Consider the following 21,909-nt stretch of genomic DNA (forward strand, 5'->3'; position numbering starts at 1 on the left):
TAGCAGCGGCTAGCCAGGAGCAAGGGCTCGCCACGCTAGCTGCCCAGCTCCAGCAGCTCGCCATCGCTCTCGGTCAGTTCATCCCGCCGCCTGCTTCCCCGGACCCACCACCACCAGCACAGGCCCAGCCTGGGTACTCCCTGGAGCCCTGGGTGGGGGTTCCAGAACGCTACGCCGGAGACGCATACGGCTGTAGTCCCTTCATCACGAACTGTTCCATCCTCTTCGCTCTGCAGCCCCACACCTTCCCCTCCGAAGATGCCAGGGTGGCGTTCACCGTAAATCACCTGACGGGCCGCGCTCGGCTGTGGGGAACAGCCGAGTGGGAACGACGCACACCAGCCTGCTCCTCCTTCCACGCCTTCGCCGCCGAGCTCCGCAAGGTATTCGGGGTGACATCTTGAGGTCCCAATGCTGCTGGTGGTCTCCTGGGTCTCAGTCAAGTGTCCCGCTCTGTGGTCGATTACGCGATCGACTTCCATACCCAGGCTCAAGTGAGCGAGTGGAACCCGGCAGCCCAGATTGACGCGTTCCTGATGGGATTAGCAGAGTACGTGAAGGATGAGCTAGTTTCCCATGACCTGCCCACCTCTCTCGATGGCATCATTGAGCTTGCTTCCCGTATCGACCGACGCATCCAGGCCCGGCAGCGAGAGAGGCGCCAGAGGCAAGTGGAGCGCCGCCCAGCAACCCGTCTTCCAGGTTCCTCCGGGCCGCCAGCTCTTCCGGCCCATCAACCCACAAGTGAGGCCTCTCCCATGCGGGTTGGCCGGGCCAGCCTCACCCTGGAGGTGAAGGAGAGACGCCAGGTGGGGAAACCTTTGCCTCTACTGCGGTCTAGCTGGACACTACATTTCCGGGTGTCCGGTAAAAGGGCCAGGCTTGCTAGTGAGGGAGGAGGTCCTGGTGAGCCACACCTCCAAATCCCCCTCCAACCTACGCCCCCTGTGCCAGGCTCGGCTGCTGCTGCCCCAATGCTCACATTTCCTCACCATACTTATTGACTCTGGTTCCGATGTTAACATCATCGACGATAACCTAGCACGGCAGCTGGGTGTTGTTCGAGTTCTCCTGCCTTCTCCGGTTCCTGCCACTGCCCTGGATGGGCACCCACCAAGAGACGATACAGTTCTGCATCCTGCACTCACCTCGTCACCCTCTCCTCCTGGGGTTCCCCTGGCTCCGGTGTCACAATCCACACCTCGACTGGACCACAGGAGCTATTCTGGGATGGAGTCCTGCGTGCCATCAGGTCTGCCTGAAGCAAGCCGTCGCACCTCAGCCATCCACCAGCTCCAGCTCCGCACCCGACATGTTGGGGGTCCCCGCCAAGTACCTCGACTCCAGGGAGGTCTTCAGCAAGGCCAAGGCGAAATCCCTTCCCCCGCACAGGCCATACGATATTGCCATCGACCTCCAGCCCGGCTCCACCCCCCAGGGGCTGCCTGTACTCCCTGTCCGCCCCGGAGAGAGAGGCCATGGACACCTATATTAACGACACTATGGCTGCCTTCGAACTCCTGGAGGGGGCCACAGTGTTCACCAAGCTCGACCTACGCAACGCCTACCATCTGGTCCGGGTTCGAGGGGGGGGCGAATGGAAGACGGCGTTCAACACTCCATCCGGTCACTACAAATATCTGGTGATGCCCTTTGGCCTCACCAACGCCCCCGGCATCTTCATGGCCCTGGTCAATGACGTGCTCAGGGACATGCTCAACAAGTTTGTCTTCGTGTACCTCGACGACATCATGATCTTCTCCCGATCCCAAGCTGAGCACGTCCACCACGTCCAGACGGTCCTGCAGCGCCTCCTGGAGAACTCACTCTTTGTGAAGGCAGAGAAGTGTGAGTTTCACGTCCCATCCGTCTCCTTCCTGGGGTACGTCATAGGGAGGGGGGGGACCATCCAGATGGACTCCACCAAGGTCTCCGCTGTCACCACCTGGCCCGCCCCGGACTCCCGCAAACAACTCCAGCGCTTCCTCGGTTTTGCCAACTTCTATCGGAGGTTCATCCGAAGCTACAGCACGGTGGCTGCCCCTCTCACAGCCCTAACTTCCTCCAAGGTGCTGTTCCTGTGGTCCGCCAACGACGCCTTCCTGGCCCTGAAGGCACGGTTCACTTCAGCCCCCATTCTGGTATTGCCTGACCCCGAACGGCAGTTCGTGGTGGAAGTGGACGCCTCCAACGTGGGAGTCGGAGCTGTCCTGTCCCAGAGAACCGCCTCCGATCAGAAACTTCATCCCTGCACCTTCTTCTCCAGGCGTTTGACCCCGGCCGAGAGGAACTACGACATCGGGAATAGGGAGCTTCTCGCCGTCAAATTGGCCCTGGAGGAGTGGCGACACTGGCTAGAGGGAACCCAGCTGCCGTTCCTGGTGTGGACTGACCACAAGAACCTGGAGTATATCCAGTCCACCAGGAGGCTGAACTCCCGTCAGGCTCGTTGGGCGCTCTTCATAACCAGATTCAATTTCTCCCTCTCCTATCGGCCGGGGTCACGCAATGTCAAACCCTACGCCCTGTCCCGGCAGTTCCAGGAGGAGGAAGATGCTGCTGACCCTGACACCATTCTACCGTCCTCCCGTCTAGTCGCCACACTCACCTGGGAGGTGGAAGAGAAAGTCAGAGCCGCCGCCCAGGACCAACCCGGACCCAGCGCATGTCCGCCCGACCGTCTGTTCATCCTGCCTGACCTCCGGTCCGAGGTTCTCCAGTGGGCCCACAACTCCCGACTCACCTGCCACCCGGGGATCTAGCGGACGAAGCTTCTGGTGGCCCTCCCTGGGTGAGGACGTCCAAGGGTTCTTCAATGCCTGCCCCACCTGTAACCAGCACAAACCCTCTCTTCTTGCTCCTGCTGGTCTTCTACACCCACTGCCGGTTCCTCCCCTGGTCACATCTCCGTGGACTTCGTCACCGGTCTGCCACCGTCTAGCGGAAACACTACCATCCTGACTGTGGTGGATCGGTTTAGCAAGATGGCTCACTTCGTGCCTCTACTGAAGCTCCCGTCAGCCAAGGGCACCGCCGAGCTATTGTTGTATCACGTCGTCCGCCTCCATGGCATCCCGGTAGATGTTGTATCCGACCGGGGTCCCCAGTTCACCTCTGTCTTTTGGAGGGAGTTCTGTTCGCTCCTGGGGGCCACCATCAGCCTGTCCTCAGGGTACCACCCCCAGTCCAACGGCCAAACGGAGCGGAAGAACCAGGAGATGGAGACGGCCCTTTGCTGCATGACGTCACAACACCCGTCGTCCTGGTCTGAGCAGCTTTTGTGGGTGGAATATGCCCACAACACCCTGACCAGTTCGGCCACAGGCCTCTCCCCCTTCCAGTGCGCCTACGGCTTCCAACCGCCTCTGTTCCCAGCCCTTGAGAGGGAGGCTTCCTGCCCGTCCGTCCAGGCCTTTATTCGCCGCTGTTGCAGGACCTGGACCCGGGCCCGGGCCGCCCTCCTCCGAGCCGCTGGCCGCAACGCCTCCTCCGCCAACCGTCGCCGCTCCCAGGCCCCCGGGTACCCCTGTTGTATTTGACTGAGCACAATTGTTATTATTATTATTATTATTATTATTATTATTATTATTATATTTTAACCTGTGCTCTCAGCATGCTGGGCATACAACACAGTATTACACAGAGTATTTATATGCTATTGCATCTAGGGTAGAGTTAGTCTGCAAGTGGAGTTCAACCTGCAATGCAACTCTTTACTAGTTCTATCATATTTCTAACTCGTGTTAATCAGGTCTGCTGTTTATTGTAGGCGGGGGCGACATAAAGGAGTTGACGTATAGGGAGGAGAGGGTGAGTATGGGGCACTTATTCCTTTGTTGACTCGCTATACATACAATCACTGCTCAAACACTGCACAATGCACCTTTGATAGCCGTTCAAACGGCACGCTATGCTCCACACGACTACAACACGCTCCATCCTGCGGTGGAGTTCTGCCTCCATCACCCGTAGCTGAGGCTGATGAAAGACTCGCCCGCTGCCCGTCCACTGCATGTCCCGTCTTGTGGTCTCAAGGGGAGCCTCTCAGACGTTGTTGATTTTTGTACATCTACCAGGTGTACGTCCTTCCTTCTTCACCTTATTTTGGAGAACTTCTTTTTTATTTTTATTTTAATCTTTTTCTTTTATGTCAGTGACAAACTGCCTTTTTTTAAATGATAACAAAGCTGAACAAACAGATCCCAGAACTCCAGCGGTGACAGTTCTTCAAGTATACAGTAGATGGTGGAACTTCTTCAGCAAGAAGCTTTTTTTTTTTTTTTTCTTTTTTTTTTTAAGTGAATCTACCTTTACTGGAAAATATGTGTTACACGAAATGATATTATATTATCATGTGATGCTATTATCATGCTCTGACTATAATGGCACAGCTATAATCATTGTAGAGTAAATTACATTTTAAAATGAGCAGTATGTGTTCCTCACGTGTTTTACTGAATAGGGTTAAGATTCATGTTCAAAACTCTTCTCTGATTTGAAAAGGGACACTGGTATCAATCATATTTGCATCATTAGTAATTATTTTGGAGAAAAAAAGTAAAAATTGTAACACAAGTCCAAGTTGACGGCCCTCGCAGTTCAGAAAAAGGCAAAAGGTGTAAATGCTAAAATCAGGGCGGAAGACTTTTCTGTTTGCCGCTGCCTTTTACTAAACCTCATTTGCTTTTGATTCATTTCTTGCACTGTGCTGTAACCTTTTTGACTTGATTGTGTTCTCTTTTTTAAACTTTTCTTTGTGTTTCTTTTGCACTCTGTCTCAATGCTTCTGATGTTTTATGTGAAGAATTTTGAATCGCCTAGTTGTTGAAATGTGAAGCGTATCATTTCAGTAAACTGACAGATCTCCAGACTGGTTAGGTAGGCTTGTGAAGGCTAGAATATCACCTTGACAAGTTTAAACGCTTTTCTGGGAATTGGAGAAACAATTGTTCACAAAGAGTAAAACAAGGTTTCTTTGATTCTTTTCTTACACTGCGTTGTAACTTTTAAGCATTCTATGTATTCTATTTTTTAACTTCATGCATTCTTTGCCTATGAAAGGCCACAGAAGTGACAAATATTATAAAATAATATTATGTCATGTAGCAGAATGTGATTAATTGTTTGATTTTAAAGCCTCAATCAGGAAGCTGACATTGACATTCAGGTGGTGCAGCTTGATGTGTGACGCATCCACACGCCCTGAACTTAAATCAAAGCGGCTGCATTATTTAAATATTAACATACGAGTACGGTCCTTCTTTAATAACTCTGAGAAATCCAGTGGCCTGTGAAGTAATTATTTGCTTGTGAAGGCTGGAACAAAAAGTAGTTTGCACAGGATTTTTCCCAACAATGTACATTTACTCTTTTGACCGTTGAACTTAATAGGAAACGGTTGTCACCATGAAACACAAGCCCTGTCATTGTTCTCACTGGTAAACTGATCCATGGGGCTTTTGCCACAACAGAACAACGCCTCAGTTAGAATTTCAGTTTTATTTTATTTATTTTTTGTTTATTTATTTTTAGGGTAGGCCACTATTGCTATTATAACTACACACACAGACAAGCGCGTATATACACACACACACACACACACACACACACACACACACACACACACACACACACACACAACCACTAACTAGTACACTGCCGCTGCAATTAAACAGTGGAATTGACATTCTAATATGTACTGTATGTATACTGTACATGTACTGCCTGTTATGTTCCGGTTTATTTTATGACTGAGACATGCCCAAGACACACCTCACCCACATTTTCAGGTACAATAGGTTGCTACGTAGTTAGGGTGGCCTAAACTCAGAAGATCTAAATGCCATCAATCAAAGTGTATCCTGAACTTTTTATTTATTTTCTTTCAAACACGGCTCGGCACAACACAATGTGTTGCTTCTATGAACCAAGCCGACCGACTGTATATAGAAGCAGTCAATTAGGCACTGATAACAATGGTTAGTAGGTATTACATAATTTACTTTTGGCCCCCTGAGCAAAGTTACCAAAAAAAAGGTGTAATAATCAGTCAACCTCAATGGTATTGTGCGTGTTTGTGGTACATGAAAGCACACAGGTATACATGACGGGGGGCTGAAAAATGTGACTTTTCCTGAAATCCGACACCGGCACAGAGAGGCGGCGAGAGGAAGAAGGCGGGGGTGTGATATAGGCAGGTAGGTGGGTGAGGCAAGGCTTTTTTTTTTTTTTTTCCGTTGTCATAAAGTAAACACGCTGCGAGCTGTAACCTGCTTTCGGACCAATTGGGGAGGCTTTATTGGCCATATTTGATAAGTCTCACAAAAACTGGTTTAAACATTAACTGGGCGCAAGGAACCTCAGTGTGATGGGGAACTTAACGGCTGACGGATCACACGCTGTTTGATCTGCGGCGTGTGCTTTCTTACCCCGACTGGAAGGGATGTACCTTCAACACCAGGTACGTAGGACACTGCAGGACACTTTTTATTTTTTCTTAATGTTTATTTTTGTTTTTTCCGGACTACAAATATGAAACAGAAGCGGTCGCGTGGCATCTGAATTCTGTGCGTAGGTTTTTCGATCGCTTTGAAAGTAAGTGGGTGGTGGACTGGAGAGCGTGTTAAAGAGGTAGAGGAGGCCGGGAAACTTTTGTTGCGGGATAGTGAGTAAACATTTGTGTAAACGTGTGGTCGAGATCCTCAAAACAATGGGATGCCCCCAACAAGCAGCGACAAGAAAGCGATTCCCGTGGAAGCGTCCAAAATCGGTCGCGAAGACTCTCAGCTGTCTGAGCCACTGCAAGGTCAAACGGACTTTCATCAAGGAATTTTGAACTGAGGTTAAATGTAATGTTCTGGATCGGCGTCGACGTTTTGCTATTGTTTTGCGAAAGTAATGTTACCGATAGATAAATTAAATTCTTGCTGAAAGACTAGGCGGTGATTAAAAGACGTTTTTTTTTGACACATTTAAATGTGTTTTATTTTCAGTGATAAAACTCTGATCCTGCTGCAAAAATGTTGAAGTGCGGCGCGACAACATTGTGGCTTTGCAGACGTGTCTAGACACAGTCACTGGAAAGCAAAAGTGAACGGTGCTTTCAGGAACATGCCAGTTAAGAAAAAAAAAACGTCACTTACGCGATCACCTCACTCTTACCCACATCACTGTCAACAACAACAACATTGTTTTTTTTTTGTATTTTCTTCATTTCAACGTCAAGGGCTCATCGGGAGACCCTGGCCCTGTGAAGTGAGAAGCTGTGGACCTTGGGCCACGGCCTCGTGGCCGATGGCGCGTTCTTCTTGGTGCTGCCACAGAGGAGCCCCCGGGGAGTCGGCAGAGCTCCTCGCCGAGGCGTGGTAAGCAGAGAACAGCAAGCCCCAGGAACGCCACAGGACGTCCCCCGAAAAATGTTACGTTCAGCATGTGTTATCCGGCATCCGCTTCACATACATTTTAAGCACTTCTGCCCCGTCGCTATATACTTATTATTTCATTTAACCCCTTGATTATTTTTTCTCAAATGTATTGCAAAAATTGATATAATATATTTATAAAGCACATAAAAACTGTAAAAAATGACTGAATGGCTGTAAATGATCCACGGTAATGTGACGGCTCATAGTCGCTTCTTTCAATCCAGCAGGAATGAAGGCAAACTGGGTGTAAACAGGAGAAAGACCTGGAGGAGGGTTTGCTGCCGATGCCTCACCCTGTTTCTGTTTCTAATCCTCACAACAGCCATCATCATAGTGCATACCGATTTGGGTTTGCCGTTGTTTACCCAAACTGTTCAGATTTTTGACTTTTCAATCCAAGAACTGCGCAATTATGAACAGTACTTTGTGAAATATCCGTATAAATACCGCTTTGTTATTAATGTTCAAGAGAAATGCAAAGACGAGAGTCCCTTCCTGGTTCTGATGGTTCCAGTGGCGGCTGTGAACAGGGAAGACCGCGACACGATACGCAACACCTGGGGCGGCAAAGGTTTGATCCTGGGAAAAGTCGTGAGTCTGGTGTTCTTACTGGGATTGCCCACCGGAGAGGGGTGGGAGCAAGTCCAGCAGCAGGTTCTACAGGAGGACAAGGAGCATGGGGACCTGGTGCAGAGCGACTTTGTGGACTCCTACAGGAACCTGACCATCAAGACCATGGTGATGATGGAGTGGCTGGACGCCCACTGCTCTGGCGCCTCCTACGCCATGAAGATCGATTCGGACATGTTCCTCAATGTGCACAACTTGATAAAGATGCTGCTAAAAGCGCCAAAGTCAAACTACCTGACTGGATTGGTGGAGAGGGCGGCTATGGTAATGAGAGACCCACAATCGAAATGGTACATCCCTGAACAAGTGTATCCAGACTCACAATACCCGGTATATGCTCTGGGCCTGGGCTACGTTTTGTCCCTGGACATCCCACGGAAGCTTTTGGAGGCCTCCAGACACGTCCGGCCTATTTACATTGAGGACGTGTATTTGGGATTGTGCATGAGGTACCTGGGAATCGGTCTCACCGACCCGCCGGACGGGAATCAGTTCAAACTCTATCCTGTGCCTTACAATCGCTGTGCCTACTCCAAGCTCATAGCAACCACAACGCAAACTTATACCGATCACATCTGGGTTTGGAGGGACTTTAAAAAGCCTGGACCTTTCTGTATAGATACATGAGACAGGATACATGAAGACACAATACATTAACATACGGCTCAAACTGCCGAATCCACAAACTTGCGTGGGAAGTTTCCAGTCTCACGCTTTTTTGTGCTCAGAGTCACAAAAATGTATCTATTGAATCGTGTCGCGAGTACGATTGTCCGACTTTTCTCGTGCTACACATTGGAAAATTTTAACCAATTAATTTGAATGGGGAGATTTTCCAATCAAGCCCTGCCATCGCAGTGGGGTGCCAATTGTGGATTCCAAGACCATTAACATTCGAAATGTAATAAAATCATATTTTTCCTTTTTTTACCTCGCCGTAGAACAAAACCCAACACATTTTTGCAAAGATCTCATCTTGTAGGTTAACATATGGAAGTTTGAGAGATTTCAGGGGACACTAAACTGAGATATTGACCTTTGAACCCTGACCAGAGGTCACCTTTGAAGCCCTATATCAACAACAACCAAAATAAGGTCAACTGTTTTGGACAGCTCTGGACATGTGCTTTTAGAGGTGTGGTAGTGTCAATAGGGGTGCCACTTAAAATGGCCTAACATATAATTCAGGGCTTTGCAAATTACATATGTAAATTCTGACAACGCAGGTATATTCCCCCACCAAATCAACCCCTAGTACCACATGCATGTGTTAAATAAATTTGTTTCATTTTCCGGTTTATAATTATATAACTACTTTACCCATTCAATCAAGATGCAATTGAATCAAGATGAATAAAAAATGGCACAGAATTGTCATTTTTAGGGTTAGAGTTTCACGTTAGGGTTTGAAACATTTATAAATAATTGTTTAAATATTATGCAATGTATATAATTCCTTTTTTTTTTTTTTTTTTTTTTTAATAATTCGTTTTTGCTCCTGCAGAAGCCACAAGTGTGTACGGTATCAACCTTAGTTTAAGAAAAAGGTGCTTAATTCACAATGTCATGGAGACTACACTACCCATGTAAGCGTAACAGCGATGTCTCTGATTGGTGGAGCTCGCTGTTACAGTGGAAATGTTTAACGCACTGGCTGATGGGTGTATTTAAATTTTCAGCCAGGTGCGCAAATGTTGACATTTATATCCAGTTAAGTTGTATCTATGAATTTAATTCAAATTATGACCCTCTATCCCTTGAATTTAATAGACCATTCAATAGAGAAAAAGATAAACCAGAATCCCGCCATCAATCATCTTACTATTAATCAATAGATACATTATTCGTGACTACGAGTATGAAAACCATGAGACCGGGTTCATTTGCTACATATATAATATTTTAAAAGTACACTGTTAAAATAAAAACAAAAAAGAAGTTTCATTTCTGTGGATGTTTGGGAGGAGGGGAAGCAGAATGAGTGGGTTGTTTTTAGAGGGAGCATAGGGGAAGGCACAGTGACCTTTTTCAGGTTTTTCTGGTTTGTATTTGTTCTCCATTACCCCTTCTCTCCCCCAAGCTTCATAGTCATACACGTCACTTAATCCAGTTAAAATGGGAATGATCCTTTGAAATAGTACTTGTACTAAAACTAAAAACACTGTTTGCGCTTCCTGGGTATGTGAACCCATAGCATTGCATTACAATTGTATTTGTAAGTCATTAAGTTGGGGAGGATTTGCTTCAAATGTATTATTACATTACATCCATCCATCCATTATTTGCGCCTTCTTTTCCGGGTCCCGGTGTAATATATTCAGTATACTGTATAGGCAACCCCTATTGTTCTCATTCATGAAAAATTGACGTCAGTGGTGTATCGATGTCATGGAGCTGGCGTACCCTTGGATAAGATGAATAAAATTTGGATACAGGGCAGTTCCGGCACGCCCTCGTCCAAGTTTGATCATAATCGGTCCATTTGTGTATGAGAAGTTAATAAAAAAAACTCTGCGTGTCATTGCGTCACTGGTGACGTGTAATCAGTTTGTGCATGTGCATCCTCCCATCCCGGTGTGCAAAGACTGCCTGACATTAAATCTGGAATTTGTAAATATACTGTACCCAAAATATTTAATCTGCTCACAGGACTCTTCGATTGGACTTTAACCAAAGTAATATAACACCCAAACTCTGACAGACTGTACATACACAGAAGCAAAGAAGTGCAGAGGTAATAACTGTTAAACACAAGGTAGGGGTTGCTTTTGGAATGCGGATAATGTAGTTTACACTCGCTGGCTTTTTCTGTTATTTGGGCAAAAGCCGCGCAATCACATTGTGAATTAGCCCCACTGCTTTTACTAGTTTTTTTTTTTTTTTTGAGAAACGGCAAACGGGGACGCCCAGAGGGTAGATCGCGCCCTCTCCTACTTCCCTACACCAGCCTGTTGAACCAATTATCAGTTTAAATTTAATCACGAGTTCAGCAGAACATTTAAACGTGGAAGTTACTTCAATATAAACGTTCAACACGATTTACGCGATTGGGCTCGGCTTCAGCAGCTTCAGCGGCTTCAGCGGCTTCAGCGGACACGCCCCTGGTCTCTCAGAGCGGAGGGGAACTGCCTTTTTTCAGGATTTTGAAACCTGGTTTTATATACTTGGCGATTTTTTTTTTCATTTAAATTTCATTTCAGTTTGGCTGTGTGGTTAATAACACACTGTTCTGTGGTGTGACAAACTCAGAACACAATATTTATTATTGGTTTACAGGGACTTATTTGGTAAGATGGTGTAATATGGTGCTTAAAGGAGAATAATGGCTCTGTCTCACTGCGTCTTGGAAAAAAAACTAAATTCCTGTTTGTTCATCTGTAAACAGTCAATATTGGATTGCTTTTGGTGTAAGAAAGAGCATCTATGCCAGTTTGAAATAGCATCCACACCATTGGACACGCTGAAACAACAATAACTTGTTGTCATTGTACATGCACATTCATGACCAACATATTGTTTTGTCCCCTTCCAGCATAGTGGAAGGATTTGAGAGATTTCGACTGTGTTCCATGGCATGGGAGTGATGTTTCACTGAAGAAAAGTAATACACAAGACCTGAAAAACAACTTCAATATGTTTGTATTTCAACCTGTTAAACATAATACAGCCTGTGTTTGATGATGTTGATCGAGAGTATCTCTATCTTTGTCCCTTTCTGGGCTCGACAACATACTCATATTTTTAAATAAGAAAAATAAAATCTCGTGCTACGTCTGCTCCTTGCTCAGCCGCGTTCGAGCCCGCCGCCTCAAGGCGACGGCTGTGAGGGCGCTGCAGAGCGCCAGGCAGGGGAAGGAGGCGCAGGCCAGCAGGAGGCGCTCCTCCCCAAACTCCCTGACCAGAGCCGGCCTCCTGGAAAGGAAGTCCTGGAACAGGGCCTCCTGTTGAGCCAGGGTGCAGAGGGACAGCAGGAGATGGAAGAGCTGGTGGCCGTGGCCAATGATGTCATAGCGGCCGGGGGCAAAGCGCTCCGGCACGGGACAGGAGAAGAAGAAGGAAGAGAGCATGAAGAGCGCCACCTGATGGAGGATGACGGAGTAGTGGGTGAATGGCATCGTAGGCAGCTCAAAGTGGACCCTAACGGTGGGGCCCTATTAGTGGAGCCCTCTGTGCAGCAGGTGCCTACTTTTATAGCAGGCATTTTTGAAGTATGTTGAAGTATACATCAAATTATTAAAACACATTTTGAGTATTTGGGTACTTGCATTGAAGGGTTCTCTCCAATTAATGAATTATAGTTGAAATAATTGTAGTCAATACAGGAGTATTAAGCAGAACGGTTCATAAACAGATAATAATTGGAGCTCTTTGCCCGTGCAAAGTTAAACAGATTAGTGCTTTGGAGTCAAATAAACAGTTTCAGTTTAAAAAGTAAGATCTGCGCATTAGACTGCAAGGTTAATTGAAATTAACAACATGAAGTTAAAGATTGAGAGTAGATGCATTTGGATTTAGGTGTGTACCATATGGGAAGTATTCGCAACATATCCATTCACCCTGTGCCCATCCCAAAATGGAATATAAGAAACAAAGCTACCTGCAGGCCATGCAGGGGAAGTGCAGAGTTGCTGGCCCAGCTCTTTGTGGCGAGGCGGTGGGCGACAGGACTGATGTCCAGCAGGTACGCCAGCCCAGTGGGGACCACCTGGCAGAACTTCCGATGGAGAGGGTACGGCCGACGGTAATGCAGCTTGGCAAAGCAGCAGCTGGCGCAGGACAACCACGCCAGGAGAGCAGCAGCGGGGAGGTAGATCTGGCATCCGAGAGGACATAAAATGAGACAAAGGGTGGGATGGGAGGAGAAGGAATGACAGCAAAGAGCGATCTCAAGGGAGGTAAAGACGACCGCCCAGCAGGAACGTTGCTGCAGAAACGCATGCCAGAGGTGAAGAAATTTGATGCCCAAGTGTCCGAGCCTGCGCCCGCACACGCACACGCACACACACACACACACACACACACACACACACACACACACACACACGCTTTCCCTCACCTCTCCCAACCCACTGTGTCTCCATGCAGGATCAGAGCTGTAGAAGTAGAGGGCCATTGCGCAGCCATATTGGTAGATGGCCACTCCCAAATAGTCCAGGAAGAATAGGGAGTAGTGAGCCAGCTCCGAGTGGGACTGGAACAGGTGTGCCGCTGTGCTGCAACATTTATAGCAGTTTTGTTAGAGAGAAATTAAAGACGCTGCGGTTGTGCAGGCATTGTAAAAAAGGACCAACTAAGGGCAGTGGTAGATATTAATAAAAGCCGCACTTGCGCCGACTCACAGCAATATTTATGTACACCATGTTGACCTTTTAACAATGAATCTGCCTCCCTGACCCACCTGCAGGAAAGGTACGAGAGGGAGGAGAAGACATAGATGACCAGAGGGAGAGACGGGGGGTCCAGGGAGAGACCCTGTCCCTCTGGGCCTTGAAGTCTCAGGCCAAGGACACCCTGGCCAGGATGAAATGAAGATATTAGTCAATTTCAATTTAAAGTTATAAAGACAATGCTTCCCCCCCCCAAACAAGGTGTGCGGAAGGCTGTAGCATTGCAGCCATGGAGCATGTAGAGAATACGATTTGTACTTGCGCAGGTGGCATGCTTACATTCCTTCTTGTGGGATAGACGACAGGAAGTAACTACACATTTAGATGCATATGTTGTGTCGATACACTACGGGAACCAACATTTTACACAATTTACAAGTGGGCAGGACTATGTTATGTTTGTATGGTCAAGGGAGATCCCCCCCCCCCCCCCCCCCAAAAAAAATGCAACCATTCATAAGGATGGGTGTCAAAGACACAAACTCAGGCAAAAAAGAAACGACACTAAACAGACATATGCTTTCATTCATATCTAAACATAGACACTAGCGATGCATTCCATAAAACCATGGACACACACACACACACACACACACACACGCACATGTACAGGTAAGTCCAATCAAATATGTTCACAGTACCCCTCCTCGAAACACGGCAAACGCCCCGAACCTCAGTGCTATACAGACTCCGGCCAGCAGGTGGCTCCACACGTTGAGCGTCTCATTGTGCATCTGGAACAGGCTGTAGAAGTAGCACCTCCACGGCAGCCCCACGGGACGGTAGCCGGACAGAATATAAGGCTCCCTAAACAGGGTGGGGACGTCCGTGTCCCTCACGGGCTGGGGGAGAGGCGGTAGGCGGCTCAGGAAGGGCCGCAACAGGACCAGCGCCGGGTGGAGAGAGGGACAGGACAGGGACACGCGCGGCATGATGGGATGGGAAATTGGATGGGACGGCGATGGGAAAACCGGGGAAGAGGCTGTCGTTTTGGCTCTTGGGGAAGGATCCGGGAGGTAGGATGGGAGACCTTGCAGAGCGGTGATTCGAATGCAGGGGAAGGATGTAAGTCCAGGGTACGGAGGCGTTTATTGCTCGGCGGGTGGGAATCTGCTTGAAAAAGTAGGTAAGAAGCTGGGGAAGAGGCCAGTTATAAATCTAGTTAGTTGTTATAAGTGGAGTTTCGGTACAATATTTTGTATTGTATGGCTTTCTAGATAGAGGCAGGTAGTTCAGAAAAGGTAAAATAAATAAATAAATAAATAAATAAAAAGATGGTAATGTGTTCTGATGGCGTCAAAGAGTAACAAGTGTGAAAAGGAGGAGGGATGATTTGGGGAAGGCCGGGTAGTGGAGGGTAGGGGTCTAAGAAAGGGTAGAGAGCGGCGGAGAAATGGTAAAGTCGTTCATCAGAATCCTTCTGCAAAAGGTCACCAAAACGCATACAATAATACTGATTGAAGAGAAAACTCCTGGTAGGTTTTATGAATTTGCATCTTTGGTGTGTTGCTTTAAACCTATAAAGGGTAAAAGTGTCTTTTTGTCTTCCCTCTACCTGTCCAACCTAAGTCCAACACGGATAGACAGCTTCTTCTCCTGTCCATGCAGACCTTGTTTTCTCTTTTTATTTGTTCTGGAATAAATGCACTCTATATGAAGTGTTTCTGCGACTTTGTCCACTAGGCCAAATGCATCTCTGACCACGTTTGTTTTTGGACAATGACTATACGTGCGTCAGTGTGCGCCAGCCCTGTGTTTAATGCACCTTGTACAACCCCCTCAACAATCAAGTTAATCAGGTATGTGCAGGCCGGTGCAACGCTCCGTTCTTTAACATGGATGAGTCAACGTCATGAACCAAAACGGTGTAATTATGAGCTGACAGTTGTGCAACTTTCCATCCACATGCATGCCCACGAATTAAATTCAACGGGGCTTACGAATAGGGATTTCAAACTCATCCCGCCTAAATAAGCATCTCGAGATTGTTTTATTGACGTACAAATTTAGCTATTGACCCAGAATTTCTGACAATAAGGGTGAAAAAAAACCTACAAAAAAAATTCAAAATCCAGCAACCAATGTCAAAGATAGGAAAAAAAATAATAATTTAACCTACCTGAATTATTCTCCTCGTGGCCTCCTCTTCGTTTGCTGACTAACCACACAGTGTCTGTCTTGTGTTCATCCTGGCCCGAAAAACTCCAAACTCATTCTGCTTTGGAGAGACTCTGACCATTGTTCAGTTCCCTAAATCTATCAGTATCACATGCAGGGTCACACACATACAAACACACACACACATGGGCACACGGGCACACGCATGCGCATGCACAAACAAATACTCACTAACACATTCACACACACTGTCACTCTGTGTACTGCACAGGGCACACATGGGCGTAGGAGCACTTTTTTAAACACCTCAGCATACACCCAGGCATACACACACATACACACACGCACACACACACACACACAAAACATTTAAATACTGGTTCCTGCTCACACACACATCCAGATGCACATGCACGTTGCACATGTACACTAATGCACACACACGCACAAACACTTAAAGGCTGGTTACCGCACACGCACACATACACACACACACACACACACACACAGCACAGTGTGTTCTTTCAGTGGGCTCATTAGGAGCGATTTCGCAGCTGAGTCGCAGATTCCTAATGCGTGTGAGAATGGTTGTGTGTGTGGCGTCCAGGCGGCCGACGCAGGGCTCAGCTCATTGAGGGGATTAGGAATCATGGGACATTTCTCAGGATATGCAGCTAATGGCCAAAGGTTCCACAAGACGGCCGCCATCGGCCACAGACTCACCGGCAGCAGCCAGCAAATAAAAACACCTCTTTTGAGTTTTGTTACTGTTATTGTCTGTTTTATTCTGGTGACGTGTTTCCTTTAGATGATAATAATAGGTTGTGCACGCTGGTACTGGATTGTTTCTTATTTGCTCATTATGTTGTACAACTGAGGCATATTCTGCAGAATATAGTCCACAATAGTACAATATACACATTACTTAAAACTCAGGGATCACATGGACAAGCATTCAACTAACAGAATGGAATAGAATGGAAATATTTGCAATGGTACTAAATTGGCAGAAAATGGTACATAATTACATGAAATATGATATATTTCATGATTTCATGACAAAAGTAAACTATTACAATTTGTTTAGGAAAAACATGCTCGGAAAGTTGTATTTTGTTTATTTATTTCAAGGCCAGAACTTAACAGAATAAAATGAAATCTAATTTAATAGAATAGAATAGAATAGAATAGAATACATTAGGATAGAATCAAATTGAATATAATATAATTAAAATATTTGCAATGGTACTAAATTGGCAGAAGATGGTACAAAGTTACATGGAATATGACATATTTCATAAAAAAAGTAAACTATTACAATTTTTTTATAAATGCTTTGGACATCAAATGGAAATGTGCCATGAATGAGGTTTTACTCCTTCTTGTTTCCTAATTCCTGTTGAATGTAACTATAACCCAAATGGCCACCAGGGCGATACATCACAGAGTGAGCAGCAGAGTGTCTTGTACAAGGAAACCAGGAAGCTCCTCCGGATCTTACAGGGTTTGGGCCCGGACACAGGTGCAGCCCACGGCCACAGACAGGTAGGAGGCCGTGTGGCACCTCTCCGTCCGGTTCCTGCTGAGAACCAGGATGTTCTGCATCACGGGCACGGAGTTGTGGACCGCCCCGTCCGGATCGCCGGGGGTGGAGCAGTGGCCGCCGACACACTCGGCCTCCCAAATGGTGTGGGGGATCCGGTCCTCCACCGTGTTGGGTCTGGGGAGGGGGAATGACGAACAGGAAGTTCCATTTGAGAAGATGTTTGAGGATTTGTAAAACGGTGAACGCCAAGCACAAGTGAAATATACAGTAGACACAGGAATGTTGGTCTGAATTATTAGCCCAATTATCAACCCTGGAAGGAGGAGATTTGATGTCTGTTGTTGCACCACAACAGAGAGACAAGGCAGCCTACTCTTCCTCTACTTTACCTCTACTCTACCTCTATTCCACCTCTATTCTACTTTTCCTCTACTTCACCTCTACTCTACCTCTACTCTAACTCAACTCTACCTCTACCTCCCTCTACTCTACATCTACACTACCTCTACTGTTTTTTGTTTTGTCCCCCGCCCAAAACAATGCTGGATGAAGCGTGTAAATAAAAACATGGTCAAACACCTTAAAACAAAATAATAATAATGAAAGCTCTCTACTGACGTCCACGTCCAGGGCGACAGCGACCGCGTGTGGATGTCTCCATTTTTGTCGGACTGGGGCTGGAGAGGGGAGTTCATGGAGAGCATGGAGTCACAGCCGCCGCCGGCCCGGCCTTTCCTCCCCGCGACCAGGAGCACGGGGAGCAACGTGCAGCACACCAGCTGGGCGAGAAGGGGTGTGCGCGGGGAGGAGGGTGGAGGAGGAAAAGGGAGGAGGTGCGGGAGAGCAGAGAGAGAGAGAGAGAGAGAGAGAGAGAGGAGAGGTGTCAACTGTGACATCGAGTCGGTCGGGGTCTATCAAGGTTGACGAGACACGACAAAACACGATTAACGCAGCGTACGCTCTTAAGTAGTACACGTTTTCGTCTTACCGGGTACTTGAAAATTCTGCCTCCAAAAGCCATCTCTGCGTTTCTCCTTCTGCTGTCGTGTGGAGCGGGGCTCTATATACCTGCCGTCTCCGATCATCTGATCGCTGATTACAGAGGCTGATAAAGCGGGTTTCGGTAACTACTGTGTAGACTTGTGAAACCACCAGCACCTGGTTTCAGCAGGCCTTATCTCTCTTGTCCATCTACCAAATGTTGCCAACGAGCACAGAAGACGTGTCACCGGCGGCCCAGATGAAATGGATATGTGTCCTTCTTTGTGATAACGTCTCTTTGAAAAATAACGCTTATGAAACCATGTTGAGGGGGTGGCGGTAGCTCAGGAGGTAGATAGGCACGTTAGCTCTGGTTATCGTAAGATTGCGGGTTCCATCGAGGGCCCCTCCTCCCTGGGCAAGACTCTTGACTCCCTCACTGATCCTCATCTGTATGGCAGCCCACTGGTCCTAGATACTTCACTGACTAGGGTTTGGTGAAATGCATTTCTTTGCCTCCGGACTCTGCAATGGCAATTAATAGAATCTAATGGTATGAGTAGGTCCAGTGATCTTTATATTTCAGTATTTCTCTTTTGTATTTATTTTGTATTTTTTTGGCTATTTATTTACATTTGACGATTTTATTTTAATTGTAATTTTTAATTTATTTTATTTTCACTTTATTTTTACATTTTTATTCTATTTGATCTTGTTTTTATTTATATTCTCAAATTTTTCGGACTGTTACGATTTTTTTTTTTTCTGATAACATCCACAGCGTAAATGTGCCTGACACATTCAACTGTTTCTGATTCTGATTAAACTTTGTTGTCATTCTATTGTACTGGAGTAGATATATTTTTCTTGTGACTTACTATTGGTGCAAATAGGCAACAACAACGAGTATCATAGAACAAGGTGAAAAAGAGTAGCAATAAAAAAAAAACAAAGAGATAGAAAATACAGTAAGACAATACAATTAATTTAAAAAAACCCCCCAAAAAAACCAGCTATACAAATATACAGCTGTTTGTACAGCTTTGAAAACATTCAAGATTCAAGATTCAAGAGATTCGGAAAATTATTTGAATTATCCAAATATAAAGATTTGTATGAGAGTAAAAAGATACAGTGCAAATAAAGGAGCAGTCTAAAACACATATGCACTGTACTATTTATGTCTCAGGCAGGTTTCACAGGTTTCACAGTCATGTTTTCTGTCAATGCCCAGGGACTACAGATGCAAATTAACTAGAAGCAAACTGTAGACAATTCCTTTTCAATTGTGCATTATCACTGTAAAAAAATTATAATAAATAAATAGTTAAAAAAATGTTTAAATACACAAATAGATAAATAGATTAAAAAATCATAGATAAATAGATAAATAAATAAATTGATTAATAGATGAATAGATAAACAAATACACAAATAGATAAATAGATTAAAAAAATCATAGATAAATAGATAAATAAATAAATTGATTAATAGATGAATAGATAAACAAATACACAAATAGATAAATAAATAAATATAGAAATAAATAAATAAATGTATTCATTAATTAATTAATAAATAGATAGATAAATAGGTAAATATAAAAACATGAATGGATAAATAGATAGATAAACAAATTATGATAAACAAATAAATTAATAAATAGATAGATAGATAGACAGATAGATAGATAGATAGATAGATAGATAGATAGATAGATAGATAGATAAACAAACAAACAAACAAACAAATAAATAAATAAATAAATAAATAAATAAATAAACAAACAAACAAACAAACAAATAAATAAATAAATAAATACATGAATAGATCAATAAATAAATACACAAATAAATAAATGGATGAATCAATCAATCAATCAATCAATCAATCAATCAATCAATCAATCAATCAATCAATCAATCAATCAATAAAATGAACAAATGATTATTCCATGATTGCACAGTCAAATAACTACACTACATCTCAGTCTAAGTGTCCTCTTCTCCTACTCAGCCTGCAGCCTCCGTGTGGTGACCTGTCCTACTTCACACCCACACTGCCACTTGTGTGAAATGGCTGCGATGTTCCACAGATTCAGCTAGATTTGCTAAATTCAGTGCCGGTCTGCCATTATAATCACAGTTATCAAATATGGCGTGGTTAATCTTTTAAAACACTAACATAATGGCCGAACACCCTTTGACATGTCCAGTTGATTGCAGGGATAAAGAAATGATAATCTGTCGGAATTGTGGGAATCGGTTGGATTGATGACCCACAACTGAAAATGGAACTATTATATTTACTTATGTTTATTATGCATTTTGCTTGTTTGTTTTTTGAATTACCACTACAGGGTAGGATCATTATTATTATTATTATTATTATTATTATTATTATTATTATTATTATTATTATTATTATTATTAGGGTCATTATTTCACCGTTCATTAAATGTATGTTGAAAAAGCAGCGTCCCTCCACCTTATTATGTTTTTATATAATTTATATATTAGGTTTTAGATTATTGTATCATTATTATTATTATCTATTTCTGAACACGTATTTTATGTCTTTACGACTTTACTAGTTTATTATTCAAACCTCTATCGTGTAATTCTGTCAATTTAGAACCGCAAAGTGTACTATACTTTCGTACAATGCTTAAATGAAGCCATTTTATTTTAATCTATCTGGGTTCCTCTTGTCATATCGCAAGCATGATTATCTCCTGATTATCTGATCACAGCTCTCTCTCACATCCTTCCTCCGCATTCCATGAAACGAGGTCAGAAAAAGTGCTGACTGCTTTTATCAGCTACACAGGTCGGTTGCAGCCTGTTGCAGCAGCGACTCTGCAGGGTAGACACGGAATCCAACGTGTGATGTCACGGCGCGGGCAACGTTTAGGGGCATTCTTTTTTCGCTCAGGGACCCCACCGATGGAAGGGAGAAAGTGGTGTATAGTAAAACAGGATTAAAAATAAACAGTATTTACCATGTTTGTGTTTCATTAATCACATCACATTACACATATGTTACTTGGTAGATAAAAATAAAATACTAACAAACTTACAAACAAGAGATAATAATTACACCTGTGCAGTGCACATTGTCTACATCTGCTTAGGTCCAAGTGATCTACTGTCGACTGACTCACAGCGAAAATGTTGACAATGTACGGTTAGGTATACATTAAATCACAGCATCACTTCACAGATAAGTCTCTGAATGCAGACACATACACTTTAATATATGTAATTACTGGTAATTTAGATTTCCAATAATAATAATGATAATAACAATATAAAAATAATAATCATAATAATAATAATAATAATAATAAATAATAATCATAATAATGATAATAATAAATATAGCTACAGGCAGCAATACACAGGGTCCAGGTTAGTCGTGTTATGTACAAATAACAGTTTTCCAAGTTCCATAACACTTCCTATTATTATTATATCTATATTATTACTATAATAAGAATAATAATCATAACAATCATAATAATAATAATAATAATAATAATAATAATAATAATAATCATAATAATAATTATAATAATAATAATGTATACCTGAATGTCAAATATTACCCTTAAAACTTCCACGAAATTTATAACCTACTCATCTACTATTACTATCACCACCCACATACGTCTGTTCCTGGGCGTTTAAGAGGTTAGGATGGTGCATGCTTGCGTTGCGGTGCCAGCCATATCAAGAATCACTGGGGCTTTTTAGAAAAACCTGCAAGTGACCTCATACAGTCCTAATGTACACATCCTCCCCTTTGATTACACTGCTGGCCT

The 21,909-nt window shown here is 44.5% G+C and overlaps 2 protein-coding genes across 3 annotated transcripts; one reads left to right on the forward strand and one right to left on the reverse strand.

Annotated features, from left to right (window-relative positions):
- Positions 1-6,350: 6,350 nt before the first annotated feature.
- On the forward strand, positions 6,351-10,436 carry LOC307228288 (beta-1,3-galactosyltransferase 1-like). 2 transcript variants are annotated; one of them, XM_079997925.1, is made up of 3 exons: positions 6,351-6,460; positions 7,226-7,364; positions 7,649-10,436. In XM_079997925.1, the coding sequence occupies exons 2-3, from the start codon at positions 7,294-7,296 to the stop codon at positions 8,679-8,681; spliced, it is 1,104 nt and encodes a 367-aa protein (XP_079854051.1). In that variant the 5' UTR covers positions 6,351-6,460; positions 7,226-7,293; the 3' UTR covers positions 8,682-10,436. The 2 variants fall into 2 exon arrangements, with proteins under 2 accessions (XP_079854051.1, XP_079854052.1); XM_079997926.1 differs by having other exon boundaries at positions 7,652-10,436.
- Positions 10,437-11,821: 1,385 nt separating this feature from the next.
- paqr8 (progestin and adipoQ receptor family member VIII) lies at positions 11,822-14,373 on the reverse strand (the record flags this gene model as incomplete). Its single annotated transcript, XM_079997975.1, has 5 exons — positions 11,822-12,133; positions 12,652-12,867; positions 13,111-13,267; positions 13,453-13,565; positions 14,083-14,373. The coding sequence occupies 5 exons, from the start codon at positions 14,371-14,373 to the stop codon at positions 11,822-11,824; spliced, it is 1,089 nt and encodes a 362-aa protein (XP_079854101.1).
- Between the last annotated feature and the right edge of the window lie 7,536 nt (positions 14,374-21,909).

The sequence above is a fragment of the Zeus faber genome, assembly GCF_960531495.2.
Source record: "Zeus faber genome assembly, chromosome: 3".
In the NCBI taxonomy this organism is placed as follows: domain Eukaryota; kingdom Metazoa; phylum Chordata; class Actinopteri; order Zeiformes; family Zeidae; genus Zeus; species Zeus faber.